Source organism: Nematolebias whitei, chromosome 9, assembly GCF_014905685.2.
Source record: "Nematolebias whitei isolate Nwh7 chromosome 9, NemWhi1, whole genome shotgun sequence".
NCBI classification, from domain to species: Eukaryota; Metazoa; Chordata; class Actinopteri; order Cyprinodontiformes; family Rivulidae; genus Nematolebias; species Nematolebias whitei.
The window spans coordinates 15,776,308-15,797,296 of NC_056506.1; the positions used below are offsets into that span (position 1 = coordinate 15,776,308).

Genomic DNA, 20,989 nt, shown 5'->3' on the forward strand with positions numbered 1-20,989 from the left:
TACAGGACTGAGTTAGCAGCACTGTGGCTAACAGCTAACAAACTTTTCATCTAAACATGTCCGCTGTGTGGAAGTATTTTACACTAGAAACACCACAAAGTAAGACAGCAACGTGCAATGTCTACAGAGCCATAGCACCACATTAAACCGCGGTAAAGTTAGTTTTACGTTGGACATTCAAGCTCCGTGGCTTCAGTGGGGCGCTGCTCTTTGCTCAACCGGAAAGAGGTGACTCGACCCCGGCCAGCCGTGTCCAATCTGCCCCACTCAGTCTGCCCGTCTCTGAGGAGGGACAGACTGAGCGCGGCTGCCCCAAATCAGGCTGCCTGCTTCAGATTGAACAAGAAGAAGACGTCGCTGAAACCACGGAGCTCAAATGTTTACAGAGAAGTTGCTAAACTTCATAATTAATGACCAACCACTATCAGTTGTAGAAAACAAAGGATTTCACAGCTTGATACTTGCAGTCAAGATATAGTTTACCCTCCAGGAGATATTTATCAGTACAACAGTAGACAATCATAAAAAACATATGATTTGAAAATTATATTAAAAACAAAAACAGCTACATTATAAAGCAATGTAAAATACTAAAAATGGGAACATGTCTGTTGGTTTATGCCATGAAATTAGCAGGTGTTTGAAGCCATTTAACAATTTATTTTATTTAATTCATTCATTTAAAAGAAACAAAATAAAAAAATTTAAAAAATCATGAAAAAGAAAACATTGAATGAAAAGAGTGCAGAAAGAAGAAAAAAAATATTATATCTGCCCCTTATTAAAAAAATATATATAAAATAACTTTAAACAATCACTTAAAATTAATAACTTTAATATCCACTTTAAAGCTAGGAATAAAAAGAAACATGTTTTGTGTTAGCAGAATTTAATTCTAACTTTAAAACATCCAAAATTAATACAACTTACCTCAAGTTGCCTTTTTGGACATGCATGCATATATTTGTATAAATTGTACTTGAGAGGAGATTATTACAGCCTCAAATAAAATCAATGATGATCATGATATCGGAACTGGATCGGTATCGGCCGATATTCAGACTTAGGTATCGGCATCGGAAGTTAACAAAAGTGGATCGGTGCATCCCTAAATAAGGGCACTGCTTTTGTCTGTCATGGTGAATAATAAGTTGAGACAAAGCTCAATTTACTGGTCCATCTACGTTCCAACTCTCAGCTATAATCATAAGCAGTGGTGGGCACAGCTAACCAAAAAGTTAGCTTCAATAAGCTTTTTTATTTACTAATTTTGTTAGGCAAAGATGTCAAATCCTAGTTTTGCAGAAGCTAATTCCGTTAACATTTCCAAAGTTAGTGAAAACCCTAATCTGCTCAACAAAAAATTTGTTCCGCTATTAGTGGATTAGCAGAACTGTGCCCACCACTGGTCATAAGGAATGGATGAAAAACCAAAAGGCTGGTATACTTGACAGCAACAGTATTCGTTGAAATGCTTGACTACAACAAAAACAGATTGTCCCCCATGGAGGAAGGGGCTAGAAACTATGATCAAGGCAACACAAGGCAACAGAATTTAGCCACCTGTCAAAACAATAGAAAAGATGCCATGAAGAAAGACCCAGCATGAAAATACATCAACTTGACCAAACTCGAGGCTCTTAAAAACACCACTTCACAGCTCTGGCTACACAAATATTGGAGAAGAACATGAGACAAGTACTCATCACACAATGATAATGCCCCATTTGCTACAAGAACCCAGAGCTGAACACAACCACTGTCAAAACAAGAACCAGTATCCATTGCAGTGGTAGACATCCAAGAGAGTCTCGGATATGAAAACCTGGACTGCACCAGGACCTGACATGATCCATACCGACCAGCTAAAGAAACCGACTGCTCTCCATGAATGCCTAGTAGCTCAAAAGAACCAGCTACTTAAAGAAAGGACCCACCCAGAATGGCTGACCCAACGACAGGCAGTATTGTAAATAAAAGACCCCAGAAATGGGTCATTCTGTCCAGCTATTGGCCAATCACCTGCCTCTGTACAAAATGAACGCTCCAGTCAGACATCAGAGCAGCTAAGATTAATAGGTGCATGGATCAATACCTGAGTGAGGCACAGAAGTGAACTGGCACCAACACCAGGGGGCCCAAGCACCAGCTACTAATGAACAGAGCTGAAGCTTGAGACTGTAAGACTAGACACACAAACCTGTGCACCGCCGGAATAGACTACAAAAAAAATAAAAATACATGACTCAGTGCCACACACAGATACCGAAGTGCTTGAAACTGCACAATGTCAACATGACACTGTCAGTCACTCGGTACGTGTGTGTGTGTGTGGGGGGGGGGGGGGGGGGCTGTGTGTATGTCAGCATGCATGCATGCATCTACGTATGTGTATGCATTTGTTACTTTATATTTACTTGCTCTTTAATGGCAGTTACTTTGTAATTTTCTGACAACTGAGCATGTTGGTTTCCTTTCATTGTGTGGGTATTTTTCACTAGTCTATTAGGGATAGTTGTGGATATACATTGAATGTTAGCTGTTTGTTTTAAAAAAGGAAACCATTTATAATCACTGAATTAAAACAATTAAAAACAGTTTACTGCCCATCTTTCATCCTTCAGTCATAGGCAATACAGACATGCGAGTACAGAGATATTTTCATTTTATTTTTTATTTAACCTTTATTTATACAGGTAGTCTCACTGAGTCACAAGGACTCATTTTCAATAGAGACCTGTTTGGGAGCACATGGTGGGCGTTAAGGGCCTTGCTCAAGGGTCCAGAGTGGGGCAAATGAGGGTGGAGGCAGGTGTGGATGTTTCACCTGTTCCACCCACATTTTGATGTCAGTCCGGGGAGTTGAGCCGGCGACCTTCCGATCACAGGCCCACCTTCTCTAACCTCTGTGCCACCACTCCCCATTGTAATTCCATTGGATAATAAAACTAAGGCTATGTTTACACTGCAGGCAAATACATCACAAGTTCAATATTTTTACTTGTATTGCATTTTTCATGTCAGTCTGATTGTAATTAATTATTTTTTTTTCCTAATTCATATCTTTTTCATAGGTGGCACTAAAATCTGATGTTTTCCAAGCAACCGCAGTCTGAACGGTTATGTTGCATTTTATTCCACTTTTACGTCACGGAGGTAGGGGAATGCAGATTGATCCAAGTTCTAACAATACTGAGACCAACCTCAAAGAAGTTTAAATCTAAGAACTCCGCATGTCTTCAGCTAAACACTGGAGTCTGATGGCACAGACACATGTTCACATGTCACATTTACGACAAGTTATAATGTGAATGACCACAAAAATAAATTAGATCTGAAAAAAATAATAATAATAATAATAAAAATTTGGAATTGAGCATTAGGACCTGCTAAGTTCTTTTGTTGATTTTGTTGTGCACACAAAAAGGAAACTCAATCTTGACCAAAAGGTAAAGCTTTAAACATTCAGCTTTTTGCTTGTTTTCACAGAACCAATTCTCACCAAGGTAAAAAGTGAATGTTCTGATTGATGGTCAAACAACAAAAAAACAAATCTGTATTTTGTGCTCAAAGCACATGCAGAAAGTGTCGGTGTTCTAGTATTAGTTGGACTTTTTCTTCCATTTATGAACAGGAAAACAAACCGTAACAATTTATAAATGTGATTAAAATCCACTTGCCTAGCAGTATTTTAGCGTCTTCCACATCAAAATCTCCATCGCCATCTGTATCGTAGGCCACGAGTTTGCCTAAAGAAGGAAGGAAAACAGACTCAGGGTTCTGATCTCACAGGGTCTAAATAAATAAAAAAGCACTATCTGCTTCATTTGGCATAAACAAGTTAATCAGACATTTTTCTTTTTACCTAGACAGAAACATTTAATGTAATGCTCCAATTTTTTCTCAGAACATTAAGAGAACAAAACTACCGTAGACCTTTCTTCCTGTTAAAACATAGCTTGTATGTTGAGTGATGGATGACTGCTGAAATTTGCTTTATTACATGAAAGGGATGTGAATAATAGCTGAACTTGTAATGTTAACTGAAATATTAAAAAAGAACAGCAACAGACAAAGGAGCAAGGCAGGCAACAAACAAAAAATAATAAGGAAAAACAAGAATGCAAAAGATAAGATAAATGCATGCATGAGGAAAACGCAAAATGTTTGCAAAAGGATACAAAAAAAGGACGGATAAGTAGAAAAAAAAGAGTGACTAAGAAAATGTAAATAAAAAAAACAGACGTGCAAAGAAAAGACAAAGGACATAACGAGGCTAAAAAGATGCATAGAGACAAAACAACAAAAGACATATTTTTTTTAAAAAAAGGCAAAAATAGCACATAAAGGGGTAACAAGTATGCATAAGCAGACAAAAAAGATGCCAATAAAGAAAATGACAAAAAGAATGTATGGAGATGTCAGAGACAAACAATAGGATACAAAAAGGACATAATGAGACAAACAAAAGGGGACAAAAAACAGGCAACAAGCATGTATAAGGAGACATGAAAAGACAAAAGAGGCAAATCAGGAGACAAGAAAGTATAAAGAGACAGAGCAAGTATGAAGAAGATTTCAGAGTGCAAAGTTTTTGAAGGATTTGAAGAGATCTTAATGTGTGGATGAAGCTCAGGATTAACAATTGTTCTGCATGGAAGTGCAACCTACAGCCCAGTGGGTCAGACATGCAAGTCAGACAAGGAGTCACTCAACAGGATCATCCTATAAAGTCTAGGTTTGGGTCGTGAAACATGAGAGAAAGGGGAGGTCTCAAAAACACTGATAAACAAAACCAAGAGATATTTTACCTTGTAATGTCTCAGACAGGTTAATCTGTATGTCTTTAGCCTTATCTGCATGCAAAACACAAAACATACACATTGGAAAAAAGCAAGAATAAAAACAAGTGCATATACTCGTTCAGCCCAAGTTATTAAAGATACATACTACAGAGGCAAGAATGTATCATTGGTTATTACAGCTCAGATTAGTGCAACAACACTCAAAGGTGAAACAGTCATGCTCAGCCAGATGAAGTTTATGTCTGATATCAATTATTATTCGTTTTGAAATGTTTTCAGTTTTATGTGTGGATCAATGTAACCTCAGGATCAAAATAAAGCTGTCCATGCAAAAAGTTGTTTTTCTTACACATTTTAAATCAACTTAAACATACAAACCAGGGAATTTTTTGTTGTCATTTTGTTTTCAGAAACAAGTCTAAGTGATTAATGTTCTTGCATTTTTCATTAATGACATTCTCTCACAACAAAGAATGATCTTTAGTCCCTATTTTATATACAGAAAGTTTGAAAACCCACAAGTAAATAATCAAAAAGTAGATAGCATAATGAGTACAGCCTGACCCGATACTTTAGACCAATAGACGTTTGGGGACCTACCTATCGGCATCACTGCTAATTGTCCCATTATGCACCGATTTAAGCACTTCTAATTTTCACTGCTAAAATGCTGGGAAACAGCCGTAATTGTACAATCTATTCAGCACAGGGCGCATACAGACTACTTTCAAGTCATAGCCATTCACTTAAGTTGCACTTTCAGCACAGCGGAAGCAGGGAGCAATACTGTGCAGCGTATTTTGCTGAAAAGAGTATGGTAAGTTAATTGTAAGTGATCTGTACATATAAAATCAACAATAACAATTTTTCTTCAACACTCCAACTCGCTTGTCATTAGCCAAGTGCCTCTCAAGTTAGCAAGCTAACATTTAGATAACCTAGCATAGGCTATTGCCTTGTAAAAATTTATCCAGAACAATAAATCTAATGTAGCAGTAAATTTCAGTGTTAGTAGCATTATCTTTGTCGTCCTCAATGAAATGCATAGTTTGTCAGAAATCTTTATTTCTCTACAAAAAAAAACACTGCTGCAGTCGATACTAATTAGGCCTTCAACATACGTGACTGCTTAAATTATGAATAGGGGAGGGTGTTTCTTGGTTTAATTCATATTTTTGTAACATCCTTGATAACTTGATGGTGAATAGTGGAGGATAGAAAATGTGAACGCACATTAGGAAGATTGTTTTTATGACCATTGCACCTCTTGAAAACCTAGTGTGGGAGTACATATAGCGTGGATCTGATTAGCTTAGCTTCATGGTTGCTAACAGCTGCTCTAAATAAACAAGCCCCGCTCCACTCGCTGTTTACTTAGACTCTTGGGGGTTTACAAAACTCAAATATTTTTAGCCATTATATCAGTTATCGGTGGTTGCCTCCCCCACCCAATATTGGTATAGGTGATAGCCAAAATTTCCAATCTGTCAGGCTCTAATAATGACTAGTAATTTTTATATACAAACTGTGTGAAATACTTTTTTAGCAACTCCGAATACTGATTTTTAGTTTTATAAAGAGCAACAGGTAACAGTGTCTAGAAACACTTTTTCCCCTCTACTTTTTCATTTTTTCCTTATCTGCCAAGAAACTGAATTTAAATCAGATGAAGATTTAAAATATGCAAATGAGTAAAACAGTGAACAATCCTCCCATGTGATAAAAGTAGTTATAGAACTGAGTTGGTGTGCAAGTGGGATCTATCCAACCAGCTGTTGTCACAACAGATTATGTAAACCCATCATGTAGTTTCTGAGACTTTCAGGAAGCAATAAAAAAGTGGGGGGGTTTTTACAGCTGCTCTGACAAATCTAATTTAAAGGTGAATGGGTTTTGTATTTACTTCATCTGTCTGGCTAACTGCTGCTTGGTTATGGTGCTTTAAGATACCCAAGTAGTTTAAGTGATGGGTTGACATTTACTCTGCAGAAACTGCCACACATTTCCAGTGGCACGAGTCAGAATCACCCATCAGCTGTTCTTTAAAGTGCCTGTAACATGCTTATCCTCAAATACAAAAAGTAGAAGAAAACGTCTTAATTTTTAATAAATTTGATGTAATACACACTTTACTAATATATGGTCATTTAACCGGCATATTTTCTATGAACTTGGTGCAGCCACAGTGAAACAGGGAGTGACATCATAGGGGAACTCTTTAAAAACAGGAACTCCCTGTTATTGAAACAATATTATTTGAACTCTTGACTCTTCATCTTTCTCTGATAGTGACTGAAAATAATCTACAGAAACATGAGATTCTTCTCTACCATCTGTGTCGTTAGCCTTTTAGCACTTCCTGTTTTAGCACTTCCTGTTACTGTGCATTTGAAGATGTCAACTGTTCATCTCAGCAAAAGTTGATTTTTTGCAATTCTTATTATTTTTGCAATACATTTTTAATGTTATCATTCCAAAAAGGCATTCAGATCCATTATAAAAATTTGATGTCACAGGCATTTTAAGTTAATGTATTCCCCCGTGTGTTTGTGTATTGTGTTCTAACTAATACCCACCAAGAACCCCCTGATAGTCCACTAAGTCAAAGTAGACCATGGCAACAGAAGTCCAGACCCCCAGCAGGGCCAGCACGATGAACCAAGTGAAGAAACTGCTGCTGGACCCAGATTCCGTCCTCTTCCCATTCTTACTGGCTGATTGGACTTTGGTGCCTTCTGTAAAGACAACAAACATCACTGGGTTTAGATAAAATGTATTGATTTTTTTCCTCAGTGAGTGAATTAATAAATCTAGAAGAAAAAAAGACAATACCTGCACCAGTTCAACTCATCCACATGACCTATTGTACAGATCGTACTAGTGCTGGTACTATAAATTTATAAAAGTGCTGGTATTCTACATTTCTCCTCAACATCACCCCACCCGCCACTATTTGTGACAGTCACCTCAATGAAAACAAGAGTACCACAAACTGTACATAATACACCAGACGACAAACCATTATACAGCAATCTATAGCAATGGTCTGGACAAGCAAAGACATTATTTAAAATTTAACCTCGATTGCGACCTTGAAGCAGGGGTGGTGAAAAGTGTAACGGCACTTCGTCTAGCGATGCATAAGGGTAACAACTTCAAGTTTTGTTAAAATATCTTGAGTTGATCAGAAGTTATGAGCAGGACAAGAGAAGGTTTATGTACATGTTGCCTTTCAACGGGCATATAAAAATAATACAGCACTTTCTTGTGGATATTTTATATACACACAGACACATACAGTCTATGGTGTGTGTATGTGTGCGTGTGTGTGTGTGCGTGTGTGTGTGTGCGCGTGTGTGTGTGTGTGTGTGTATGTATAACATGCAAGAAGGAAAACAACCAGTGTAAAACTGCTGGTGTCAAAAGGGAAAATAATTAAGGAATTGTGCCCGAACTTTTTTTGTTGCGTTTCCCTGACTGACAAATAAAAAAATACCCATCTGCATTTTTGTTGTTTGTGCTTTCAAACAGAGAAGGGCAATAACAGGAGAGATCTGGAGCTTTGGTCCAGCTGCAGAGAATTTAAAAGGTAAACTGGGGCAGCCACTTTATGTTGTATATAAACCTTTACTACATAAAAAAGTCAGTTGTGAGTTCTGTCTTTATGGTGCTCCATCACCCTGCTTGATCCCTGATATTTATTCTTGACAATGTTCTCACTTGATCTCTTTTCTTCAGAGTTTAGCAGCAGATTCACTCCACAATTCCCATCTAAATGTGTTCTTCCAGTCTACGCTCATCTGATTCCGCCATATTCGTTTACCAACAGATTATGACCAGTCTAATGTAGATCAGTCATGTGACTCAAGCATGTGGTTTTCTGCATGGGAGAGTGAAGCATGGTGTTTTTTCAAGCATGGCGTTTTATTTTGGAAGCTTTGGGCGCCAACCCTATTCAAGATTAAGGTTTTTAAGCTCAATCAAAACATGATTTACCCCTTTTTTTGTTCATATTCAAAATGGCAACTAGATCCAACTGACCTTAGAGAAAATAAAACTGGCAATAAATCAGCCATTTTGACATTGCCAAAAGCATTACTGTCTGCCTAATCCAACTGCAGTGAAAGATAATCTGGAATAATCTGGACACAGATATGAATGTATTCATTCATGGCTATATTCATTCTTACCCATCTGCTCACCACAGACTCATGTTCGGGCTGCTGTTGTTACGCTGTATTGTTTTACATTATTAGTGTTTAGTGTATATCTTAGATCCTTGTTTACAGTTTCTTTTTAAACTTTATATTTTGCTATTTTTAGGTGTAACTGGGACCCCGTGTACATAATTTTGTTCCACCTCATGTACCACATGAGATGATAGGGACAATAAAATTGACTTGAACTTGAACAAGGCTACAAAATTTTCATCTGATAGGAAGTGCCAGTGACATACGACAGGTCAAATACGTATTTAAACTTAAGTACATGTGACCAAACTTTACACGTTTAATTACACAAAGCAACACAACTGTTTTTAAAATCATGATGTAGTCACAGTTCAGCATTTGCATGCTCTACTAATGGATTATTAACAAAATTCATATAATACACAACCAGAACAGACCAATGTTGTGTCCCGGACATAAAACAGAAGCTTTTGAAGGTCCTTGGTCTTTACAAACAACTAGTTCTTCACAATGACCTTCATGCTGCCTACTCAGTGGATCTTGGACCAGTTCCTCACCTTGCAGTCCTCCTGTCATCACTGAAGGTATCGGTGTGTCAACAAGAAGGGTGGCGGACTCTGCTGAGGCTGCTGGGTCACCCATAGTTGCTGTCTGATGACTGGATTTAGAGACAGAAAATCTGTGTCCGCCCTGTTCTGCTCTGACTGGGTTTGTCTCAGTTCTTTTCTCAGTTATTCTAGTTGTGTGAATATGGAGGTCATCACCAGCTATTTATAGAGCTGTTAAACCAGCTGGCCTTGACAGACTCACTGTCCCCCACAGCCTGAAGCAATGGGAAAGGACAGTTTACAAAGATCTGGACTTGGGGTGAGGGTGGGGGGAGAATAAACAAAATGCAGTCATAGAAATTCCAGTTTTATAGATCAATCTTTTACAGACACCATATTAATGTAAACAATACTAAAAAAAAAAAAAAAACACTTAAGTGGTATGCCGATGTGCCCCATCACTGAGGGATTTATATTTAGTGTCTACAGTTTTTGAGGAGTGTTTTTCTGGACTGGAAATGAACAGGGAATGCAAGTAAACCTTAGTGTTTCTAATACAGGACATTCAAGTGGGTAGGAGTTACACTATATATAAGAAGAGTAAGTTTTATTTATTTATTTATTTATTTTGCTTGTCTGAGACAGCATGGAAATCAGCCACTGGGAGCACAAGCCAGTGTATCCCTTGTGCCGGTCCCAAGCCAAGGTAAATGGTGAGGGTTGTGTCAAGAAGTGCATCTGATGTAAAACACTTTAGCCAAAACTAATACACAAGTTCATCAAAGCAACACCATACCAGATTGGTCAAGGCCAAAATTAACAAACTAACAACGACCACAACTGGTGCTGTTGACAAACAGGCTGCCGGCGGAAATTGTGTTAATGTTATTCAAAGACCACGAGTAGAGAAGCATGTCTGGAGACACAGAAAGAAGAGGAAAGTCAAGAATGTAGGATTAAGGGTGGCAAGTCTAAATGTGGGTACAATGACAGGCAAAGGCAGAGAGCTGGCTGACTTATGAAGAGAGGGAAGCTAAATGTTTTGTGTCCAAGAGACCAAGTGGAAGGGCAGTAGGGCTCTCAGCATTGGGGCAGGTTTTAATCGGTTTTATCATGGTGTGGATAGAAAGAGCAATGGAGAATGGGGTGGTCCTGAAGGAGGAGTTAGCAAATAATGTAGTAAAGGCAAAGAGTGTCATCAGAGGTACAGCACAGGTTGAAGGACTGGAAGATAAAGTTAGAGAGGCTGGACTGAGATGGTTTGGACATGTCCAGAGGAGGGACAGTGGGTACATTTTGGGGAGTGGTGGCGCAGAGGTTAGAGAGGTGGGCCTGTGATCCGAAGATCGCCGGTTCACGCCCCGGCCCCGACAACATCAAAATTGTGGGTGGGGTAGGTGAAACACCCACACTTGCCCCCACCCTCATTCGCCCCACTCTGGGCCCATGAGTAAGGCCCTTAACCCCACCATGTGCTCCCTAAACAGGTCTCTCTTGAAAATGAGTTCTCGTGTCTCAATGAGACTAACCTGGATAAATAAAGGCTAAATGAAAAAAAAAAAAAAAAAAAGAAAATATTGGTAGAAGGATGTTAGAGATGCAGCTGCCAGGAAAAAGACAAAGAGGAGATATATGGATGCAGTTAGAGAGGACATGGAGGAAGTTGGAGTGAGGACAGAGTGAGATGGAGGAGGAGGACTCACTGTGGAGACCCTGAAGAGAGAAAAAGCCAAAAGAAGAAGTGTGAGACAGCGCAGAGTGGCGAATCCAAGCAAGTGAAGGGAAAACTTCTATTCACAACCAAGTACAATGGTGGCTAGATGAGATAGTAGATTAATTGTCAGCAACCCCAATCATTTGAAGAGGCTACTTAAGACGGCCGAGATTGGGTAGAGGTAGGGCAGCCGACCTGGGACCCGAAAGCCCCAGGTTCGATCCCCAGCCATTCCCACGTCTTGTTGTCTCCGAGCAAGACACCTAATCCCCAATTGCTCACCGAGCGCATATATAGCTGACCACTGCTCCACCTGGGTGTAAACCAGGTGAGATGGGTTGAATGCAGAGAACTAATTTTGCTGATGACAACACATAGCACTTATTATTAACATTATAAAAATTACATAGTTTTCTCAAATAAGTGGGGTGGTCGGTGTACATTTATATTTGGTGAAGCACATCTTGAATTTTGACTTGGCAACCCAATCTTTGATAGTGACCTTGCTTTCTTGAGGGAGTGGTGGTACAGAGGTTAGAGAAGACGGGCCTATGATCGGAAAGTCGCAGGTTCAACTCCCGGTATGGTCAACATCAAAATGTGGGTGGAAAAAGTGAAACACCCACATCGGCCTCCATCCTCATCTGCCCCACCCTGGGCCCTTGAGCAGGGCTCTTAATCCCTACCATTTGCTCCCAAAAACAGATCTCTCTTGAAAATGAGTTCTCGTGACTCAATGAGACTATCTGTCTAAATAAAGGGTAAATGGAAATACCCCTAAATGCAGCGACACACCAAAATTTGTCAGCACATTCCTTATTTTTCAAGTTATCCCACCGACAAGATAGACAAACATATATACGGCAGCCAGCATCTTGGATTTTGATGCGGCAACCCAATTTGCGATAGGGAGCTTTTTTACACCTAGATGTAGCCACACACCAAAATGGAAGACCATAACCCATTTATTTTTCAATTTATCGTGCTCACAACATGAACGCACAGATGGACAGTGGGTATTTTCAATTCCCCCATTCACTTTGCCTCAATTGACTGAAAATATACTTTTGTTCACTGTTGCAATGTCAGTCATTTGAAGATGAAAGTGACACATCCTTCACATCCTTTAAGATAATCATGAGCCTTGGAGTCTCATCCTGATTCCAATTTACTACACATACCAGTCATACAAGACGCTCACATTAACTTTGACTAAATAAAATTCCAATTAATTTGGTACTGTAAAGGAAGCAGTGCCAAAGTCAACTTGTTTGAAACTTTGACTTTTAGGGGAGCAAAATGATTGAGTTTGGTCTGCTGCAGTTTGGTCAATTGTGTACACAACAACAGAATTTGTTTCCTCTGAAACCGAAGGTTTATGAATCCAGGTCTCGGAGAGAAGGTTTTCGGGAACCTCCCCGTAGAAGTGTGAAACTGCTGTGCGCTCTACTTGCCACTATTGTGCTTGAGCGAGCAGCAGATCAACAGTAAGCAACAGCTGACAGTAAAGTTTTGTTTGTGTCGCTTGCCCTTTTCCACATGTAGGAGCAGCCCAACCTCATCCTCTGTCCAAACACAGAGCTGTATTCACCATACTAGATGCAACTGCTTTGTTTCTCATGCTGCATGAGTATCTTCTGTTGGAGCCCGGCATAGAAACTACTGTACAGCGAATCAATGTAAACACTTTTTCTTGTAGTTTTTTTTTTTTTTTTACTACAATAAACACTGAAAAAACACCAACGTTTCCAGAGATTGTTCTCGAGTAAACATAGCTTCAGACAAACAAAGAGAACCACCAGAGAGGTAAAGGTAGACTGTTTCTTTAAAAGCGATGCACGCTCTGAACAGAATTTTCAGTCAGGTCTTGAAAAGAAGTGCATTCCTTGACATAGCTGCTTCATTATTAATAGTACCTGTGTAGCAACATTTTAGCAGTGCAAGAAATTCAAGTAAACCCTCACAGCTTTTTGTTATAGCAATTCCTCACGTTGACTTCATCCAGAGGGTGCAAACAGAACCTGAGCACCAAGAGGTCTGTATGTTCTTATCAAATCACACAAACTGAACTCAGGGTTCACAGCATTTTATGAAAACAAGATTCCCAGAGTTTTCCCTGATTTTTTCCTGAGTAAATCCAGAAACTCCAGAGAATTTTTCAGTCACACGAAACGCTCAGAACTTGGCGTCTTAGGTGGCAGACAGATTAACATCCAGAGATGATAGGAAGTATACTGCAGCCTATCGTACATGCATACAACAATCATTCCTAATCATTAATTATACTATATAACATACACTAAAATGGCATTGTAGCCAATCATTAAGAATACATGTACTATGTTCACTGTAGAAGCAGAACCTGGACTCAGTGACACTAGAATACTTCATTCAATACAGGTACAAGTTAAAATCTTAGATTATGTTAATCTCACTGTTCAAATTCCTGAGTTTTTCAGATTTTTTTAAATGTTTTTTTCCCCTCAAATATTCCAGGTTTTGCCTGATTTCCAGAGTTGCTGGGAACCCTGTTATACTACTCGTTTTCAATTAAACAACAAATTTGGACTTTTAAAGAACCAAATGCTACAAAACAATCCCAACGCTTCAAAGACTGCTGATCTGCTGTTCAAAGTGAGCACATAAAGTAAAACAGTGTCACACTGCAATGTACTTTACAAACAGGAACATGGACCCAACACATGAAAATGAAGACAAAAAGCTATGCAGAAACAGACAACGTGCAGCAACATACCACCATGTTGATCACGCTCCTCCATCTCTATGATATTACAGAAGTTAAGTCGCATGCATAGATGCACCAGCAGACATGCACGGTCTTCTCCAAACAAAAGAAAAGCTCTCGGCTCAATCTCCTTTCGTTATGACTCTGCACACATTGTTCACATTCAACAACTCCTCGAGTCTTATGCAAGTGCTGCGTTCCAGCCAGCCCTCTGGGGTTTTAACACAAACCTGTCTTCTCTTGCATCTTTATTCATTTCAGTGCACTTTGTATAGTGCACAACAGTCATCTCAGAGCTCTGTAATAAATAAATAATAATTAATAATAATAATAATAAATCACACATTATAAAATGCCAAGTGGTAAAAAAGTCAGCAGGTTATATTGAATCTTCACTTTGACGCAACCTCTCATCCTGAGCAGCAGAGCAACACACTGGTGATAGTGGAAGAACAACTTCCTTAACTGGAAGAAACCTGCAGCCAAACCAGAACCAGAATGGGGAGCCATCTGCCTCCACCAGCTGGGGTTAGAGGACAGGAAAGAGACGGACGAGCACAGAACACGAGTGCCACATGCAGCACATTATACGCCTAAACTTTTAGACAGCAATCTGCAGAAATGGCAAACAAGCAACCAAAGACCTTGTTTGAACTTTGACCTCGACAGAGCTGGGGTGAAGTGTACACACACGGCACTCCAGGAGGCACATGTGTACCAAGTTTCATTAAACCATCTTGAGTGGATCAGAAGTTATGGCACAAACAAGAGAGCGTTTACAGACGTCCTATACTACATAATAATAATAATAATAATAATAATGTCATCACAATGTCAGCACTGTATGTTTCCATACAATGGCGAAATTAGTCTCTGCATTTAACCCATCCACCACCAGGTGGTGCAGTGGGCAGCTATTGAAAGCGCCCGGGGGACATTTTTGGGAATTAGACGTGCTGCCCAGAGACGCCACGTTACATCATCTTTTAACGGGTGTATAATAATAAAAATTGGTACACACACACACACACACAAGGCAAAATGCAGATAAAACAGCGCTGCCCTTCCATGCAAGGCTTGATGAAGACAACATCACACACCAGAGAGGAACACACACATTTGTCACGCTTCCATCTCTGCACAGTTCAGCAGGTCCCAGGACTGTGTGTGTGTGTGGGGGGGGGGGGGGGGGAGCAGGCTGAGGAACCACAACTGATTCTGATCAACACATTTAATCAAATACACAACAGACAGCATTTTTATGTAACATCACCCTTAATTATTAATGTTAAACCATTTAAGATCATCCTGTGATGAGAAGTAGTGAAGTTAGAGCTGTTTTGTTGAAGATTTAAAATAACATTATATAAATCTCATGCAATATCCCAAGATGTCACACTCTCTCTCTCTCTCTCTCTCTCTCTCTCTCACACACACACACGTACTCTCTCTCTCTCTCTCTCACACACACACACACGTATACATTTATGCAGACACACACCAAAATGGACGTGTGTACCTCTTAATTTTCAAGTCATCACGCTCACAACATGCACAGACAGACGGTACTTCTTTGCTCCACGACGGAGGACAACAATGTGGATGTCTTTATGTCAGCTACAGCAGAGAAATCCCATCTCGATACGTGAGGAAACATCTCAACAGGGAAACGGATTCAACACAACACACTCTTGTGTGTTAACATGCTCCTTTTAAACACATTACTTGTGTAAATACTAGTGGTGTAATGTGATCTCGAAACTAAAACCCCACTAGACTGCCTGTTGAACTGGAACTTGTCCCACAGACAGACATGCACAGCTAACTGACTGGCTAAAATAGACGACTTCTGAAACAAAAAATAAATACTCAGACACATGATTATCTGTCTGTCAGCCTTAACCGCATCTTAAAGTGCCAGTGACATGCTTATCCAACAAATGCAAAAAGAAAAATGAATAAAATTGGCATAATACGCATGATTTTACCTAATCTCTCACATAACTGGTATATGGGGGGGGGGGGGGGGGGAATATGTTAATAATGTTGTCTTTTCAAAAATGCATTAAAAAATATTGATGTCACATGCACTTTTCCAGTTATCTCCTACAGTTCAAAATGCATGTTTTTACGTTACAAGTGTTGTTTCTGGTTTGGACTGCCTTCAGGACTTCCTTGAAAAAGAATTACTTTCTGAAAGTTTTGTTAAAATATCTCCAGTGTTTCATGATATGTTAGTAACGGACACCGCTGTCAGAAGCTATACGTGGGCTATGTTTCAAATGACTGTCATCTAAAAAGCAATACAATTTTCTTTTTAAACCTTTATTTTACCAGGAACTAAATCCATTGAGATCATTAAATCTCTTTTACAAGGATGTTCTGGGCCATGCGCAAGGTGCAAACAAGCCACTACAAATACAGCAACAGTCTTAACAACAGAAACAGTAATATTAAAACACTGTATTTGCAACAAAACATCTGGTAATAAGACATAAAATGCAATGCATGCTTAAAAAATATCACAAGTTAAGACACTTAAATGTTACAGGTGCAAGATGTGACTAAAACCTTTAACAGTTTTTGTTTAAAACTTGATAAAAGGAACAGAAAGACTCCAACCTCAACTTAAGCTGCAGATCATTCCAAGACCATGGGCTGAAATAAGACTCGTCATCTTTGCTGACTCTGTGCACAAGGGGTACCCTTAAACCACAGCCAGCTACTGGTCCTGAGACTGTGTGTTCTGGAGTGAAATGAACTTGGAGTAAATTTTAAAATGTATAAAGCAAAAAAAAATTAAAGCAACATTATGTTTGTCTATATGCATCTGTTCTGAGGGGTAAAGACACAAGACAAACTTTACACGTGATGATTGTACGTCACCATCTGGTTTCAATTTGCAGGACGGAGTTCAAAAGTTTCAACACACCCCTGTAGACTGGATCCAGTCACAGAAGGGGCTGAGCCACGTGTCACTACGAACCCTGCTGCAGGAAGAACACACCTTAAAAGTGGGAAAACTGAGACTGGTTGTCTCACGAATGCCCACATTTACGGTGTGATCTACTCGAGTACGCTTTAGATAAAGATAGGTGGATTTGGACCAGTTTTTAAAGACATGTATATTTTTACCTGCATAGTTTTTAGACATTGAGAAGTTGTTTTTTTGTCAGAGGAGACCCACGCAGGTGTTAGAATACAGCTTACGACGAGTTAGTGGCTCTTTTGAGAAAAAACATCACACATTTGTGCAATACACACACTTGCACATATTTTGTTAACACGTTCAGAATTCAAAAAGGACAAGACGATGAGGCTTTACGACTCAGGAAATGTTTGAGACATTTTGGAGACTCCTATTGCTGCTCTTGAACTTGAGCAGTCGCAGCCACGAGTTACTGGACGTTTCTAGCAGAGGTTCTCAAACTGGGGTCCCAGAACCCCCAGTGGTCCACGAGTCATAGCTTGGCAGTCCACAAAATAAATTACAGTAAATTATTGCATATATATTGTAAGTGCATAAATACATATGGGGGACAAACATTTATGTGTGTGAGGCAGCTGTGGCTGAGTGGTTAGAGCATTTGCCCTCCATTGGGAGAGTTCAAGTCCACAAGCAGTCACATCCCGAACTGGGCAAGACACTGAACCTCTCATTGCCTCCAGTGTGTCCCATCAGTGTCTGAATGTGATAAAGCTCTGATTATTCTCTGTATGAATGGGTAAATGAGGCACAGATTGTAGGGTAAAGTGCTTTGAGCATCTTGATAAGATATGTTCTCATGGCATTTAACTTAGGGGTTAAAATGGCTGTATTTTTTTTATTTATTCTGCATGAGGTTTCTGAGGAAGTCCTGGGACTTCTCCCCAGACACAAAAAGTTGGAGAACCCCTGGATTTGCAGGGTCTGAGACCAGGAGCACTGACACGTGAGCATTCAGTGATAAGGGGGGTGTTGGGACAACTCGACGTGTTTGTTTCATAACACAGTAAGCCCACAGCTAAAAGGCCTCAGGTTCGAACGAGCCTACAGACACCGGGAAAGGTTGGACACCGTCACTTTTCACGAGTTTAACGCTTTCCCGCAATAATCCCTCGCGCTGGACTCCCGGTCAGTCAACGCATCATCACGACCAACGGTTCTGAGCAGCGCGAACATGTCGGTCACGGTGTAAACTATAACCTGATGGAGACATGTCTGACATGACAGCTCCTCTGCTGCCCTGACGTAGCTGTTGGCGTGTTAACCAGATTACAAGAGCACGAGCCTGGTTAAATAACCGCCGAACAACCACCACGGTGGCATCGTTTCCTGTCCGCAGACTAGCAGGAACTAGTTCCCCCAGCAAATTCAAACAGGATGAACTTTGACGGGCCTGAGCAGTGAACGCATCATCACAACCGCTGCAGGCTCTGACAGGATCAAACAGAGCAACGCAAACGCACCTTTGTTGGGTTTGGTTCCTTTCACGGGTTTCTTCGGAGCCATGGCTGGTCTGTCAGAACCGAGCAAGCAAATCTGGACTGAAGAGACACTGACGCTTAGGAGCGAGCAATATAAAGAAATCAAAAATCTTTCTACTGTCTCCAAAAACTCAGAAACCCCGTTTACAGAAGGATTGATAGATTTCACAGCCAATGAAACAAAAGGCAGTCAAAAGTGGGCGGGTCTTATCTTCAGAGTGTCCAATAGAATTAAAGCTGCTCGGGGCTTATTCAACCGTGTGGATGGTCGTAGTTGGTTCCGCCCCCACGTACCTTGAACGTGGCAAGATGGTAGATCTCTGTTTTTATCCCACAGCATTCCAAAATAATGCATCTTCAAACGTTCCGTTTATTTACAGCTGCTGAGGTAGAGTTTTACTCTAAACACACACACAAAAAAAAAATCAGCTTTAAATAGTACAGAATGTAACGATCAAAATGATAAACTTATTATAACAATAAATCCATCATCACAGGAACAGGAAATACGTCACGTTATGGGATTATTTTTACTGCCTGCAAACTGTCATAACACCAGTTATTACCGTGATCAAATGTTTGTGAGCAATGTTTGCCTGTCCAGTCCTTAGAAATGTTTTTAATGTTGTTTAAAATGTTTCTGTTCAATACTCTGAGATAACTTCTGTTGTGACTTGGCTCTATATAAATAAACTGAACTGAATTAAAAATGTCAATTAACCAAACATTTGCTACCACCATCCTGCATGTTATTGCGACTTCATTTGTTTAACTCAGTACCTGATAGCATTGAACACTGAGTTATTTTTTCCCCCGTGTCTGTTAGCAAAATATCTCATGAGCAGCTGAATTAAGTTTAAATTGAATTTTGCTAAAATCAGTGGATGTACGTCTACAGCTGATTAACTTTTGGATTCAACTTAATCCAAGATGACCATCACAGCTAAACTACCTCAGCAAACACAAACATCTCTATAACTCTGTCAATTATACAGATATTGAGCTAAAGTTTGAGGTGATGTTAGCTGACAGTCATTCACAACTGAGTGTCACATCACAGAAAATGTTGGTTACGTACTGTTACCCCAGATTCTATGAGTATAGGCGTAGCCCTTTAAAGTTGTCGCTGGTGGGTTATCCCGTCATGCAAAGCATCGCACTGAAAAAATTTAGTCCACGCCCACCTGTTGTGTGGGCCCCACCCGGTCCGTATAAATTACGTTAAGAGCGGGAAATCGGCTCCCAAAATAGCTTTTTTCTTCAGCCATTCAGGAGCCAGTGAGGCCCGACGCTTAAAGGGCTACGCCTATACTCATAGAATCTGGGGTTACAGTACGTAACCAACGTTCTATTTCGTATAGGCTTCGCCCTTTAAGAGCTGTTGCTGGTGGGTTAAGGGCGAAGCAGATGTAGTCTCCACCTCAATGGCGAGAGGAGGGGTGCAGCTTGATCAGATGGCGCACAGTCTCTGACACCTCCTCCGACTTATTTGATTTCTCGAGCATGGCCTTGAAATTGGCCCTGAACAGGGCGTCCGCCGTGATGGGGCCCTCCAACGAGTCCATCTGCAGCTTCTCCGACAGGGAGGGGTAGTGACAAAGCCAGGTGGACTTCTGAACCATTGTCATCCAGACTGCGATGCGAGACAGGCAGACAGCAGACGAGGCGCACAGGTTGAGGGTGACGTCAGACACCTTGCAGAGGGAGCTCTTCGTCTCCTCAGGCAGGTCTGTTCCCTCCAGCCTCTGAGATGCTGTACGTCAGCGGCGCAACATTATTGTTCGCTGCGGCCGCCTGGAACGCATACTGGTGAGCTCGGTTGGAGAGCGACGTCATCGTCTGGTCATGCTTCCCCAGAGGCACAGGACGCTGGTCTAACCTGGACATCTTGCTCCGAGAGCCTCCACCAGGCTTGGCTCCAGGGGGGCATCGAGAGAAATTCCGCTCAGTAAAACCCCTCCACTCTGGTGATGGGCGCGAATGTGGAAACCAGCGCTCTCAGTCTACCAGGTCTGGCTGTAGCCTCGGTCCAGCACGACGTCACTGCTGGGAAATGAGGCCAGAGGGGATCAGGACGGCGAGCCGGGGTGGAGCCAAAAACCTTCCGGCTAGATCATCTGATCTGGGCGGGGGGAGGAGAGGGATGGAATTAAGTCCCTTCATGTCAGCCGCCTCCTGGATTATGCCGGGCAGCTCCGAGAGGAGGGCACCGACAGCTGGGAGCGGTGTGGTCACTGTGGGAAAAGGCCCGTGGGGGTGGGGGGGAGCATCAGCTCAGCCCCCCTCGTTCCGACACTACGCTCTCCAGGAGGGAGTGAGCAGCGGGGGCTGCTGCCGACGTTGCCTGTCCCGGAAGAACCATCCGATTCGCTCTAAGAGTCAGCGTTAAAAAGAAAAAAGGGTCAATGGCGTTGTCCAGCGGGTAGCGACCCGCCACTGACAAAAATATTCCTCTGCGCTTACCTTGAAACAAGGCTGCTCGTCTGCTTCTCCTCGGGGATGAAGAACCTGAAGGGAGT

At 40.9% G+C, this 20,989-nt stretch overlaps 1 protein-coding gene across 1 annotated transcript in view; it reads right to left on the reverse strand.

The window, feature by feature from the left end:
• LOC119414892 (aspartyl/asparaginyl beta-hydroxylase) overlaps positions 1–18,612 on the reverse strand; it is a gene marked incomplete at its 3' end in the record, with an annotated part of 42,411 nt that extends 23,799 nt beyond the window's left edge. Inside the window, exons 1-4 of the mRNA XM_037682011.1 lie at positions 18,453–18,612; positions 7,382–7,540; positions 4,812–4,856; positions 3,681–3,749 (exon numbers count right to left, since the gene is read on the reverse strand). Coding sequence (XP_037537939.1) covers positions 3,681–3,749; positions 4,812–4,856; positions 7,382–7,540; positions 18,453–18,495 — 316 coding nt within the window. The remainder of the gene's footprint in view (positions 1–3,680; positions 3,750–4,811; positions 4,857–7,381; positions 7,541–18,452) is intronic.
• Between the last annotated feature and the right edge of the window lie 2,377 nt (positions 18,613–20,989).